At 36.5% G+C, this 12,705-nt stretch overlaps 1 protein-coding gene across 5 annotated transcripts in view; it reads left to right on the top strand.

Moving 5' to 3' along the window:
* The window catches only part of LOC145222236 (CD109 antigen-like), a 29,714-nt gene extending 17,611 nt beyond the window's left edge, over positions 1-12,103 (top strand). For all 5 annotated transcript variants that reach the window (XM_080088310.1, XM_080088312.1, XM_080088311.1 and 2 more), the window contains exons 22-36: positions 356-581; positions 782-862; positions 1,162-1,330; positions 2,717-2,931; positions 3,429-3,587; positions 3,718-3,893; positions 4,373-4,529; positions 4,780-4,885; positions 5,242-5,331; positions 7,046-7,231; positions 9,275-9,385; positions 9,786-9,996; positions 10,314-10,382; positions 10,873-11,078; positions 11,631-12,103. In XM_080088310.1, the coding sequence (XP_079944436.1) occupies positions 356-581; positions 782-862; positions 1,162-1,330; positions 2,717-2,931; positions 3,429-3,587; positions 3,718-3,893; positions 4,373-4,529; positions 4,780-4,885; positions 5,242-5,331; positions 7,046-7,231; positions 9,275-9,385; positions 9,786-9,996; positions 10,314-10,382; positions 10,873-11,078; positions 11,631-11,932 (2,464 nt within the window). In that variant the 3' untranslated portion in view covers positions 11,933-12,103. The remainder of the gene's footprint in view (positions 1-355; positions 582-781; positions 863-1,161; positions 1,331-2,716; positions 2,932-3,428; positions 3,588-3,717; positions 3,894-4,372; positions 4,530-4,779; positions 4,886-5,241; positions 5,332-7,045; positions 7,232-9,274; positions 9,386-9,785; positions 9,997-10,313; positions 10,383-10,872; positions 11,079-11,630) is intronic.
* The last annotated feature ends 602 nt before the right edge of the window (positions 12,104-12,705 follow it).

The raw sequence follows: 12,705 nt of genomic DNA, 5'->3' as shown, positions 1-12,705 counted from the left end.
CGAGTTTTGTCTGAATTGGGCGAATATCCAGATTAACTGAATCCGCCATAACTAAGGTTAACTGTATTTAAACTTCATGTATTCGTTAAAAACTTCATGTCTCATTTTTTTAAAGCTCCTGCAATTACCAATAGATATTTCAGTTTAACTATGTGGCTACATTAGACGGGCCAGCTATTATACATCTTAAAGTCTGTCGATAGTACCACGTTAAGCGAATACAGATTTCATATTTTTTAGAAGTCGTGTTCAGTGTTACCAAGAAAAATAGTGCATTTTTACCAATGTAGTGTACTTTATCATAAGTACCACGCTTTTCAACAACACGTTCCAATGTTGTTTTATTTTCGTTCAGTTACCGCCACGACGACGGATCTTACAGTGCTTTTGGCAAGAGCGATAACTCAGGAAGTACTTGGCTTACAGCGTTCGTAATCAAATGCTTTTTGCATGCCCGCGAATTGCAACCGACCCTTGTTGAAGTCAACATTCTCAATACTGGACTAGACTTCTTGGTCGCCCAACAATCGAAAGATGGCCATTTCCAAGAACCAGGAAAAGTATCACACAAAGCAATGCAGGTAAAAATACCTGAAATCAATAGCAAGATTTTCCAAAGTCATTAAATATATGCAGAGATGATAACAGCGGTTTTTGATACTCCTGCAATGTTATTACTACATACATTATGTTTTGTACATCGATGTGCTTTAAATGTCCTTTTATTGTGTTTCCTTTTATTGTTTAGGCAAATATTGAAACAAAAGATTTTGATTTTTAGGGAGGTGTCAACAGCCCGGTTACTATGACAGCCTACGTTTTGGTGACGCTAAAGGAAACTAACTTTGCATTCCGCAGAGAGGTAAGTCATCTTTTTTAAAAAAATATATCGACAGGTCATGACGTAAAACATGTGACGTCACCTGTTCGCGATAACCAAAACATACATTTTTTAACCCAACTGTAACTTATTCTGTAATTGTACCTGAAAGCGCTCATTGAATATGTATGACTGTAACGTATTAACAGTAACGGCATCATGCAATGAAGTAATAGTTAAATCAAAAACAATCATTAATGTGTTTGCAGTCCAGAAATTAATTTTAAAATTTTGAACGAAGTGACCCAAAAAGGCATTTTAATTTTTAACTTTTTTTTTAGTCGGTTCAAATCGCAGCGGACAAAGCTCGTCGCTATCTCGAAGACAACTTAAATTCGATCAAAACCAACAAATACGCGTTGGCAATTGTGACATACGCCCTGCACGTAGCTGGAAGCACTCGAGCAAATGAGGCACTTCAAGCTCTTGAGCTTCTTGCCACAATCCAAGGTAGGCGGCGTTATTTTCTTTCAACCATATGTCAATTCATTTTTTGGTGGTGAATGTTTGAAAAGAAATTGTTTTTAATACCGGAATGAAAAACAAGAATATGGAAATTTGCCATTATATTACAATTTGAGGAAATTATAAATGCACGGTTTTCAAATATTTTCGTACATGAAAAGTTTGCACACTGACAAAAAAAACACATAAAACAAATCCACTATAGATTTATTATCTTGCGTTGGTTGCAAGGCCCTCAGCCCTAAACAAACATGAAAATATTGTTGCAAAACCAGAAGCCTTCGCACTGGGGCGTAAAGTTCATCGATCTTGCATCGTAATGCATACGGTCACAGTTACAAACTTGAACGTGCGTACATACATGTAACCCTTCATGTGTAAGGTTATGTAATCGCCCCCGGCAAAATTCATCTGTTTAGCCTTCAAACTCTACATCCATGCGGTTTATAAAATACTCTTACGTGGCTGTTTGTTTTTATCTATAGCTAGTTTATGGCGTAAAGTGCTGGTTTTATATTTTTTGTTGTATATTTTGTTTTCGAATTTCGGTTCGTCTTAACAAAATCACAAATTGAGAAAAAATAGATAAATAGATCACCTATTTCAGTGGTTCTCAAACTGTGGTACGCGTACCACTAGTGGTACGCCGGAACTTTTCAGGTGGTACGCGAGTAGCTTTCTGTGATACCTAAATTAGTCCAATCTAAAATCGCAACTCAATTGACCCAACTGATCAGCACTGGTTTGGGCGAAACTCGTGTCTTGTACAGTCTTTTGAAATTGCTAAATATGCTAGTCAGGGAGAAAATTGGCCTATTTATTGGTCTATCCATGTAAACACGGTTTATGATAGGTGGTACGCAGCGATAGAAATAGTCGTCAGGTGGTACGCGGTCCGAATAAGATTGAGAAACACTGACCTATTTGCCTGTTGCTTAAAAATTTGCCAGTGTTTTGTTTCAGTACCCCAATAACGTTCATTTGCAAACTACTATTACTTATGTTGTTGTTCGAAAACTTCTGGGCACAATAAAATCTTAATACATTCACTGAAAGTTTAATTAGGAAATTAATCCGCTAAAGTCGAATTTTTGTTTATTTTAAGTTGTTTTCATGTGCCTGGGCACACACACAAGCGCCCTGATAATACTGGGGACACTGAGAGCTGTTGTACATTCAACATCACGTTCACACTTCAGTTAGACAAAACGTGACCTCAAATTAGATTCCAAATGTAAAATAATTGATAGCAACGACCAATAAGGGTTTAAGAACTACTGATTTAGAACATCACTCCTACATTCAAGTACAGAACTGTGGTAATCATATTAACAATTTTCAACCTTATTTTTCATCAATCATCCCTTACAGGTGGCATGAACTACTGGGAAGAGACTGACGAACAAAAATCGACGTACAAGGAATCTTGGCGCCCACCTTACTACACTCCACCCGGAAATGACGTAGAGATGACGGCATACGCGCTCCTCACCTACGTCAGACGTAACAGCATTGGGTCAGCTGCGCCTATTATGAAGTGGTTGTCTGAACAACAGAACGAATGGGGAGGTTATTCTTCAACACAAGTAAGAACAAGAGATGCTACAGAATAATCTTGAATTTTTTGGACTAATATTTTTTTCAAATGGAAAAAATTGTTTAATTTTGTTTTAACTTTTTTGTCAGTGAAACTGATGTCGTCTTCTGCAATAATGCAAAAATCAAGCTAAATTTTAATTATGTGGAAAAAAGCAAAAAAAAAGAAATATTGAAAAATATGTTTTTCTACCCTGAAGTTTTCCTGATTTCCAAAGGACACATTTTGCGTTTTATGCCGCTTGCCTCAGCTTTTTTAGCCATGCAATATTTGTGAAATTTAAAAAAAAAAGTTTTTATAGCTGGTGCTTGTTATGTTCTTGCTGTGCCATATGTTTTGTTTAACACGATATTTACAGTGGTTAGCCTGTAAGTCCCTAAAGACTAAAGGTTTTTCACTCCTCAAAACAAATTGGATCTCAAGTAGGCTGTATCAATTGTGAAGAAGCAGAAACAAACAAAAGCAACAAGACCGTTTTATGTCTAGGATACAGTGATCGCCATCCAAGCAATGTCGAATGTTGCCGGATTACTTGTTGATCGTCCACAAGATCTTACTATCACCGCTACCCACACCCAAGAACCAGCGTTCAGCACCAACTTTCACATCACACCAGCCAACCAAATGGTGTTCAATCAAGTCGATGTAAGTAAACAAGGTTTATTTAAAAAAATCCAAACTAGAACTTTTCAAGCATCCTTGACTTTTGAACTCTTTAACATAAAAGCAATGTTTTCATTTGCCAATATTTTTGTGACGTCATTTTGATTGACAGGTGCCATCGACTAACGGTTTTCTTCAAGTAACAGCGACAGGTACTGGGGTTGGTGTTGCCCAACTGTCTGTATGTTACAACGTACCTGATGGGCCGTTCGTAGGCGAGGCTTTTGACTGCAATGCAACCACTTCCTCTGCTTCAGCCAAAGGCGCCATGGTGGACTTTTGCTGCCAGTAAGTGTTTGTATACTATTGATTTATGAAATGATTGAGTCCATACCCATGAAATGTACTACCAGAAAGCTTGTAGTTATTGATTGCTTTTTAAAGCAGAATTTTTGACAATCGCTGTTGTGATTAATTATCAGTGCAAAGCGATTTGCGGTTTTTGATACGTGTGTAAAGGATTGCTTTCACTATACTTGGTTCATATTGAGTTGTTTTTTCTAGAATTTTCAATTCTTCATTAAGTGTTTTTCTTGTCTTTAATCTTTTTTTTAAGTTTACATCTGGTAAGTTTTATCTGACAAATAGTTCTTCCTAAAAAAAAAGTTTATTTTTTATCAAAAACGTTCAGTCTTTGTTCAACAGTTTTGACAGGTAAAACTACCCTCACCTTTGTTTTACCAAAAGAACGCAAATTATCCGCATAGAGTGTGATAAATTTTTCACAACATATACTGAAAAATACTGATGGTGGTTTTGTGGCTTAGGTTGAAACCAGGTGCCACAGAAAGCACTGGAATGTTCCTCTTCGAACAGAAGTTGCCCAACGGATTTACTATTGATCTTGAAAAGGAACGAACACGAAACAAAGATGCCAAGCTTGTTGAATTGGAAGATGATAGTGTGAACACATACTTTGATGAGGTAAAGTCGCTTCTATGCTGACAGTGTGTCTTTCATGGTTTCAAATATATAAGTGTTTAAAACGGTTATCAGTATGTAAGTTTTATTAACAGTTGTGTAAGGTTTTTGTTAGTAACATACCATGTACATCATGTTTATTTCCAGGGTATATTACTACATCATTATGTTTTTCACTGACGACTAAAAATTGTAAATCCAAAATTTTCGTGACAACATAATAAGTGCTTTTTTCCTTGCTTATTGTCTTTAGCTGGGACCAGGTGACAGATATTGCGCAAATGTCGAACTGCAACGTTATGCCGATGTTGCAGAATCAAAGCCTCAGCCCATTGCTGCCTCCGACTACTACAACAAAGGTAAGTAAAATTTTTGATCCTTTTTATTACACTTCCAAGGTTTTTGTTGGGCAAGAGAGTATGTTTTGGTTTGTGACTATGTCGTCACAGTATCGTCGATTTTGATCATGTGACGACATAGTTACGTCACAAACATGGATCAAAGATGATTTAGAAAATTTATAACCATTATTTGCAAATTGCTTACAACATGTTTTAGCTGTGTGGTGGAGTATTGTTGACGTCACCATGCCATCACGGTATTCACACGTCACTAGTTTTCTCTAAATTTGACAAGATCGTTTAAAAGCCTCGTTGTTGTTGTTTTGACTCGTAGTAACCCCTAAAACCAAGTCATGCGCATTGTTACATCACAGACCGCAGGGTTTCGAAGCTTCTTGACATCCCGGAATTCCGACAGACAGGAGCTTGTGAGATTTGTGGATCGGATTGCGTCGGATGCCCAGGTAACACGGGAGGTGGCGGAGCAGCTGAACGCCCGGTGGTGTGGTTTGCGTGTCTACTCTGCACTCTGCTTGCCGTTATCCTGCAGTACTAACCGCCGGCATTTTTTTACAATCCCCTTTAAACTTGGCTTAAAGGGAAACCGAAGTAAATATTTTTTTGCTGGTCTCTTGAAAGGGGAAGGCCACGTAGGTGTAAATTGTACTTTTAAGACAAACGTGTGTTTTTACTTGTGTGACATCACCTTCACTTAATGCGTCTGGTGTGTGACGTCACATGGATTGTTGTTTTACCTCAAACACCAGTTTATGCTCGAAATAAGCGCATATAAAACGTCATAAATTAAAGTGGGAACAATTTTTAACCGGGGCTACCAGACACGTGCTATTGCAAAAGTGTCTTTTTCCATTATTTTAGAAGTGCCTATTCATCTGTACTTGGTCATTTCATGTCAAAATGCAGTATTATAACCCGCATTTATATGTTTGCTTCATTTGCATTCCATGTTTAATTGAAACTTTGTAGATCCTTTAGCGTCACGTTCATAGTCACGATGTCATTTCATTTCTAAAAAAAATAGCTGTTTTATAATGTGGACGAAAAACTGATGCCTAACAACTCCGATTTAAACAAATGAAAAAGTTTGTTGAAATCACAGTTAGTTTTTTTAAGGTGAATAAGTTACACTGACTGTATTATTTTGTTTGTTTTTTTACTTTTGGGTAATATTTCGCCCTTTAATTTTCTTTGTGTCAGCGTCTACCAGTTTACCGTTGCCACTAGTTATAATGTATTGCAAAGCTTTGTAAAGTATCACCAAAACGTTTAGTTTGTTGCACATTTTTTGCACCAGTTTCATTGTTTAGTTTTTATACATGCTCTGCCTTGGTTCCGAAAATTAGGGCCGTCAAATCATCCTAATATAGACGAATTCATCAACCACTGTATAGTTTCAACCATTAATCGTAGTGAAATTTATTAACTTTCATTTAAAACCAGTCTTGCATATATATTTATTTGGCTTCTTATACGGTATTACATTTTTGTAAGCCGTTTTTGCGAAGTTTGCTGTAAAATGGCATAAAAAACACAACGATTGTCCATTTTAACAAACATTGGCAAGAAAATAACCAATTTTTATCCTAAGATAGAATGTGTATTTTTGAAGCTCACAAAATATTTTTAACACCCTGCTGCCTGTTTTTTGTACTATTTATATTTGTGTGTATTTTCGCAATTTTTCACATTGTTGCAGTTTTGTTTGGTTTTACCTGAAAAACGTTTTCACAAAGAAGCAACACTGCGTTAACTTGTGCAATCAGCCAACGATAGAATAAATGGTTTACCTCTGTTTATTACTTCTCGCAATATTAACGCAACAGTTGCTTTGTTTGATATTGAGTTTTTTTTAATAGGTATTGTGTTTATTGTGAAGCTAATGTACCGGTTTCTCGCCAAACAAACTTAACCATAGCACACATGGAAATCATACTTCAAACGTCATTTTCTCAATGCAATCGCAAACCCGATATTATCGCTAACCAAAGCATGAAAACTAATACCACCATTTAATCACAACACAAAATACAAGCATGGTACTTCATTTGGTGGATTTGACTTGTGGTGATCAACAGCACCGTTTCAAGTCTATCTTGAATCGCTGGGCTGCCTAACTACACGAGGGCAGCAGCCTTACTGTTTTTCTCGCCACTTTAGGTCCCCGTTTAAGTGAGTGGAGTGAATGGTCGCGATGTGTGACCTTCTGTACTTCGGAGATTTCAACCCGTGTTAAGCATTGTGAGGATCCCAACACCAACGATGTTTTGGATTTATACGATTGTGGCTTGACTGTGGCACCAAAGGAAACAAAACCGTGCATAAAAGAAGGATTCCCATGCCCTGGTAAGTCTGAAAGCCTGTCCAACTTGTTTAGGCTGGATTGGTAAGGCTTTGTACATAACTACCTTAAAACTCTTTCACAGAACAGCATTTAGTTTTTGACGGACTATGGTTGAAACATAACCTTTTAATTTTACACTTTCTAGGCTACTTCAGGTTGTTATTCTGTTCCTTAAGATACTTCAATGTTTAAAACAAACCCAGCTTAATGATTTTTTACATGCACGAAAACAGCTATTGTATTACTACAATGATCTTACTCGATACAACCAACGTGCTGAGATAGCGAGGTTCAACAAACAAAGCAATATATTGAAATCCTGTAGTATCTCTTATAGACTCTTCTATCCGCGTAAAACTACTTTTGCAACATCAGTTTCCAAATGCCTAAAAAGTTTTCTAATTGGCACTTTAACTCAGAAATTTTTACATAGCCCAAACTACTAGTGTATGTCTATTGGTCCTAGGCCTACCATACGTCCTCTTTTTGTAGGACATGTCCTCCTTTTTAACAAAAACCAAGTTGTCCTCCGAGGACAAAAAAAATTTGTCAAATACATAAGTGACAATTATGCCTTTGAAAACAGCCAAATATACATCTTTAGCTTCTTCTTTAAAGAATACAGGTGGATTTTACATTAAAAAAGAGTTTATTTTAGATGTGATAAACGTTAAACTTTATCCGAACTATAATTCAATACCGTCTAATTTCTCAGGCTTTTATTTTTAGGGGGCCCGTAAAGTCATTTTTCATATTATTTTCAACAATGTGTCCTCCTTTTGGGGGATGGAAATATGGTAGGCCTAATTGGTCCACTTTGTCGGAGCAACACAGTTGACCTTAATCATTGGTGTCATTAATAACTGATAAATTTTCTTTCCAGCTTTAAAATCCACTTTAGGCCTACCTATTGAGATGTGCCTAAGGGATCAATTGCAAACTCTGTGACTGTTTTTTATCTTGTTTTGTTAAATTGTAGCACTCCTATAGTGAAGTATAGGGAATCAATTAATGCGTATGGTAAAAGTATTGGGGATAACATTTCATTTCAAAAGTTTTCAAATTAGGTTACTATTAAAGGGGCAGCTTGAAGTTGCTAAGAGTCACAGAGCTAATTAGCAAGCTTGCCACAGTCAATTGGTGGTTGCGCGGCGAGTAATTGAATGTACCAATGGCTCTCACCCCAGCTTCGGAAATAATTTAATTTAAAACCTATCGATGGTTTCGTATGTGCTTTAAAATCTATTTTTCCACGAATTAATCCACCGTACAAGTTAAGGTATCAAAAAAGTAGCTTGTTGCCATAAAAAAGCGTAATGTATCTAGCTACCTTCACAACGAAGTTAACTTTGCAAAAACTGAGATTTTAACACGAGGTTTGTTTTCAAGTCATTTTTTTTTTCTTTTATAAAAAGATTTTTTATAAGTTACATTTTTTTCGGAGTCCAATTTAGTTGCCCCATCAAAACAGTCGACTCGAGACTTTTTTAACAAAGAAAGGTATTTTAATGTCCACTTTTTTATAAACTGTGTTTAAATCTTTTGTGCTTACGACACAATAAAAAAAAATTACGTCACACCAGACAGGCTCTAAACTACAAAAATGATTATTTATATTCATCTGACACTGCTTCAAATTAAGTAAGATAATCATAGAGTCAGATGCAAACCTTGTGGCCAGTCCTTGAATTTTGAGATCAAGTTAAACACGATATTTCGTAAATAATAAGCATTTTACGCCACACAACGAAATATCTTGACGTACACGGTAATAAATTATTGACCTGTAATCTTGACAATAACCCAGAAATGAAAACGAAAAAAAATATTCACTAAACCGCATATATTACTCCAGACTGGTAGAAAAGTCCTAAAACCGTTCGAGATAAAAATAGGTCATTGGGAACAAAATATCGACAAAAAAATGATGAAAAATAAACCACTTAACTATATTGTCAATAAACATTAAAGGAGAAACAGGTTTAACTTTAATTTGGCATTGTCAATTGACAATATTTATAACTATTTTATAACTTACATTGCAGATTTTACCGACGGTTTGTGGTACCATATGCCTCCGGGAACTGGTTACGCCAGACAGAGAACGTGTACTCTAAACCAAAGCTGGAAATCAAGCAGATCAGTCAAAATACCAGGTAAGATTTTCCTTTAATTTACAACTTTTTTGTACCCAATTTTATTAGAAAAGCAGACGTTTATGTAATTAAGAATTCCACTAAACGTGTTTTTAAAGGGTCGAGGAATATTAGGTAAATTTCACATGAAACGTTTGTAATTCGAACACCAAAGACAGCAAAAAATGACGAGTTCTTTAAATTTAAATTTTCTTTAAATTTCCTATTCGAGTTCCTTTTTCACGAAAACCTCAAACTGACTCAAACAATTCAAACGCAGTTTTGCGTTGAGCATACAAAATTTAAGTGAATATTTAAAAATTTACCAAAAAATGCAATCCCTGTTGTGTAGGCTATGTAGCCCGCAGTTGAGACAGATGACGACGTAATGTTTTACGTAATTAACTTATTTTCAATTAAGGCACTTCTATTAACCCCAAAACGCTGACGGACAAAAGGAAACAGTACTTTACTTGTTCGGATCCTGTGTTGAAGCGACGACTGAATGCCACCACCGGTTTTACTGTTTCCCTGTTGGTCAGGATCACATCATATGCTGTCCACAGACCGATGGTCTTTGTCAATTATGGTGAACGTTCGAAAACTGTTTTCAAATTCGAGAAGCTGTGGTGGTAAGTAATAGTCTCTTGCGCCAACTTGCGACAAAAATATAAAAAACGATTTTCAGAAAGCAATCACGTAAATAAAGGATTGGGGTCCATCGGTTTTGTTTTGATCTTCAAAAATTTTGATTTGTAATGTTTCAAAGAAATAATACTTTCTAATTAAACTGGAGACAGTCATCACTGTTTCGATGTAAGCTTATAAAAACTTAATTTCATCATGTTTTTACTAAAAAATAACTATAATGAATTAATTTGGAAAAGAGAAAAATTATATTTAGCACTCGTTTTAGCAGCACTTAACAACTGCCTTTATTATCTTGCAGGATGAACGCATACCGGTTTTCCGTCAATTACGGGAATCGTGTGTATCGTGTAAGAGGAATCACCTCAGCGTAAGTTGCTTAAAAACTATTATCTGCTCGATCCTTATTGGTCCCGAGCTGTTATTGCCCAAATCGCGAAAACTTTTTTACTCGCAAAAACCTTATCATGTAGTTTGAGGACTCTATTGAGTAGTTTGCAAGAAAATATGAAGTTTTTGGTCAATGTCAAGGACAAAGATAAAATATTAAAGTGATAGTTTTTACGGAATATGACAAACCAACAGTATAGCCCTTTTTATTGAGTAACAATTATCTCATTCCAAAACTATCACTTATTACTTGTTGTGACTTACAATTTCAAATTTCACTTACACATTATAACAATTTAAACAACAACAATTTACATCACGTTTTGTAAGTAGGCTACAGTCCGCAATCAACCTGAACTATTATTTAAGAAAATTAAGTTAGGTAAAAATTATCTGAATCTTGAGGTTTATGTTCTAAATTAATTTACATACCTTGACCGTAGTTATTTAAACAACAACATCTGTTTTAGGCATATCCCACTTAATCAGTGGAACCATATCGTTTTGACTTGGAAGGCTGGAGAGTCTATAATACTGAATCAGTCCGGCGCAAAGGTTTATGTTAATGGTCAAAGGGTCGGTGTCTCTTCTGCATTCATCACTTACCCAGTTCCTCCTCCGGCAAATCCGATGCTAACCATTGGAGCCAGTTCAGATACAATTGAATGGAAAAAGGGTAAGCGTAGTAAAATTACCAACATATAATTGAAGGCAAGATAAACTGACAATCATAACTAGAATGAGCGTTCATACAGCCTAGGGATCAAGGCACACTACCTTTACGCCAGGCGTATTGAAGGCGTCATATCGAACCAGTAAACAGGGCTGATCCCAGTTATGAAAGTATGTTTATCTTTACTGATAAATCATCGACCTGGTGAGCCCCAGACATGTGCAGCATACGAGACAGGCAACTGCGCTCGTGATTCGACTTTCGACGGGCTCACCACTGCACCGGGGTGGCACAGTAGCAATGCTTTGACGCAACCCTTTAAATTTTTGTTAAAAGTATTGTTTTTTTATTTTACCTTTATTTAGCATTCGTTAAGAAACGTTTTTTGCGATAGGGTAAAATGTTTTTACTTGTAGGCTACATCCTTTTTTTGTTTCTTAAGTTACTTATTTGTAAGTTAGTTTCGAAAACATAATAAACGTTGCTGAAGTGAAACAAACCACATATCAAGTTTCGAACCCTTTACATAATAAAATAAAAAACGTACTTTTGCAGGTTACGTCAATGGAGGCTTCTCGTCCGTTGGATTCTGGAGTCAGGAGCTGACTCAGCAAGAGGCCATTTCTCTTTACTCGTTCTACCGAGATCTGATTGGACCAAACAACAGCCATCCTTCCATTACAGCTCGACAGTTGCAGCACTTTTCTCCAATGGATCTCAAACAATGCTTTAAGGCCACTTGGACCTTAGATAGCCTATACCTTGCCCCCGACCCGTGCACTGCTTCCCCACCACCTCCAATAATTCCCGTGGAAGTTTTGGGTCCAGTTATTCCACCTCCTCTTCCTGTGGAGTAACCAAAAGAGTTTAAACGTGAAGAAATGACTTGTTTTGATTTAAATTTCTGCCCTTTTTAATCGTTTTTATCATCATTCATGTGCATTTTAAACCATCAACACGTACTTACTTACACATTGAACGCCATTCGACTTAACATTTGAAAATATACACATCGTTTTGCATTGTAACATTGCACTGGGTGTTTTTCCGAACGGTGGATTGATGGTGATTAGCAAAAGGTGCCTCATGATTCCTGCGAAAAATCCGTTAAACAAGCGAGGGACCAATGATAGAAAGAGTTTGAGGGACACAACATTTGATGTAGTTTGGCAAGGAACAATTTTTCTAGGGTGGTTTTAAGAAACGTAAAGAGTCCTGTTAATACTGCGTTAACAGTCACATCTGCGCTTAAATATACACACATAGGCTATTTCAAAAAACCAAACTTGAAACTACAGTAGGCTATGTTCATAACGTTATGGCAAATATTGTGCTCCGGTTCTTAGAAGTGGCATGATTTTTTTTCAACGTTTCGGCATTTATCAAAACAGTTAATCCAATGGTATGAAATATTGCAAAACCGCTTGTTGAATGAAGCTGTTGATTTAAGCAACCAGATCAAAATAAAAAAAACTGCACTCTACAAATAGGGTTTAAAAGGGCAGAAACTTGGTCAAATGGTTCAAGGCACCTGACCTATACAGTGTATGGCATACACGAGCTTTAAAGACAAACCCGATCGGGTGCTTTCTGGGTTGTGCCCCGTGAAAACAAAAAATAGGGTTTGAGA

The sequence above is a fragment of the Phallusia mammillata genome, chromosome 4 (assembly GCF_965637545.1).
Source record: "Phallusia mammillata chromosome 4, kaPhaMamm4.hap1.1, whole genome shotgun sequence".
NCBI classification, from domain to species: domain Eukaryota; kingdom Metazoa; phylum Chordata; class Ascidiacea; order Phlebobranchia; family Ascidiidae; genus Phallusia; species Phallusia mammillata.
Note: the sequence above shows the minus strand (reverse complement) of the source record. Positions and strands in the feature narration are given on the sequence as shown.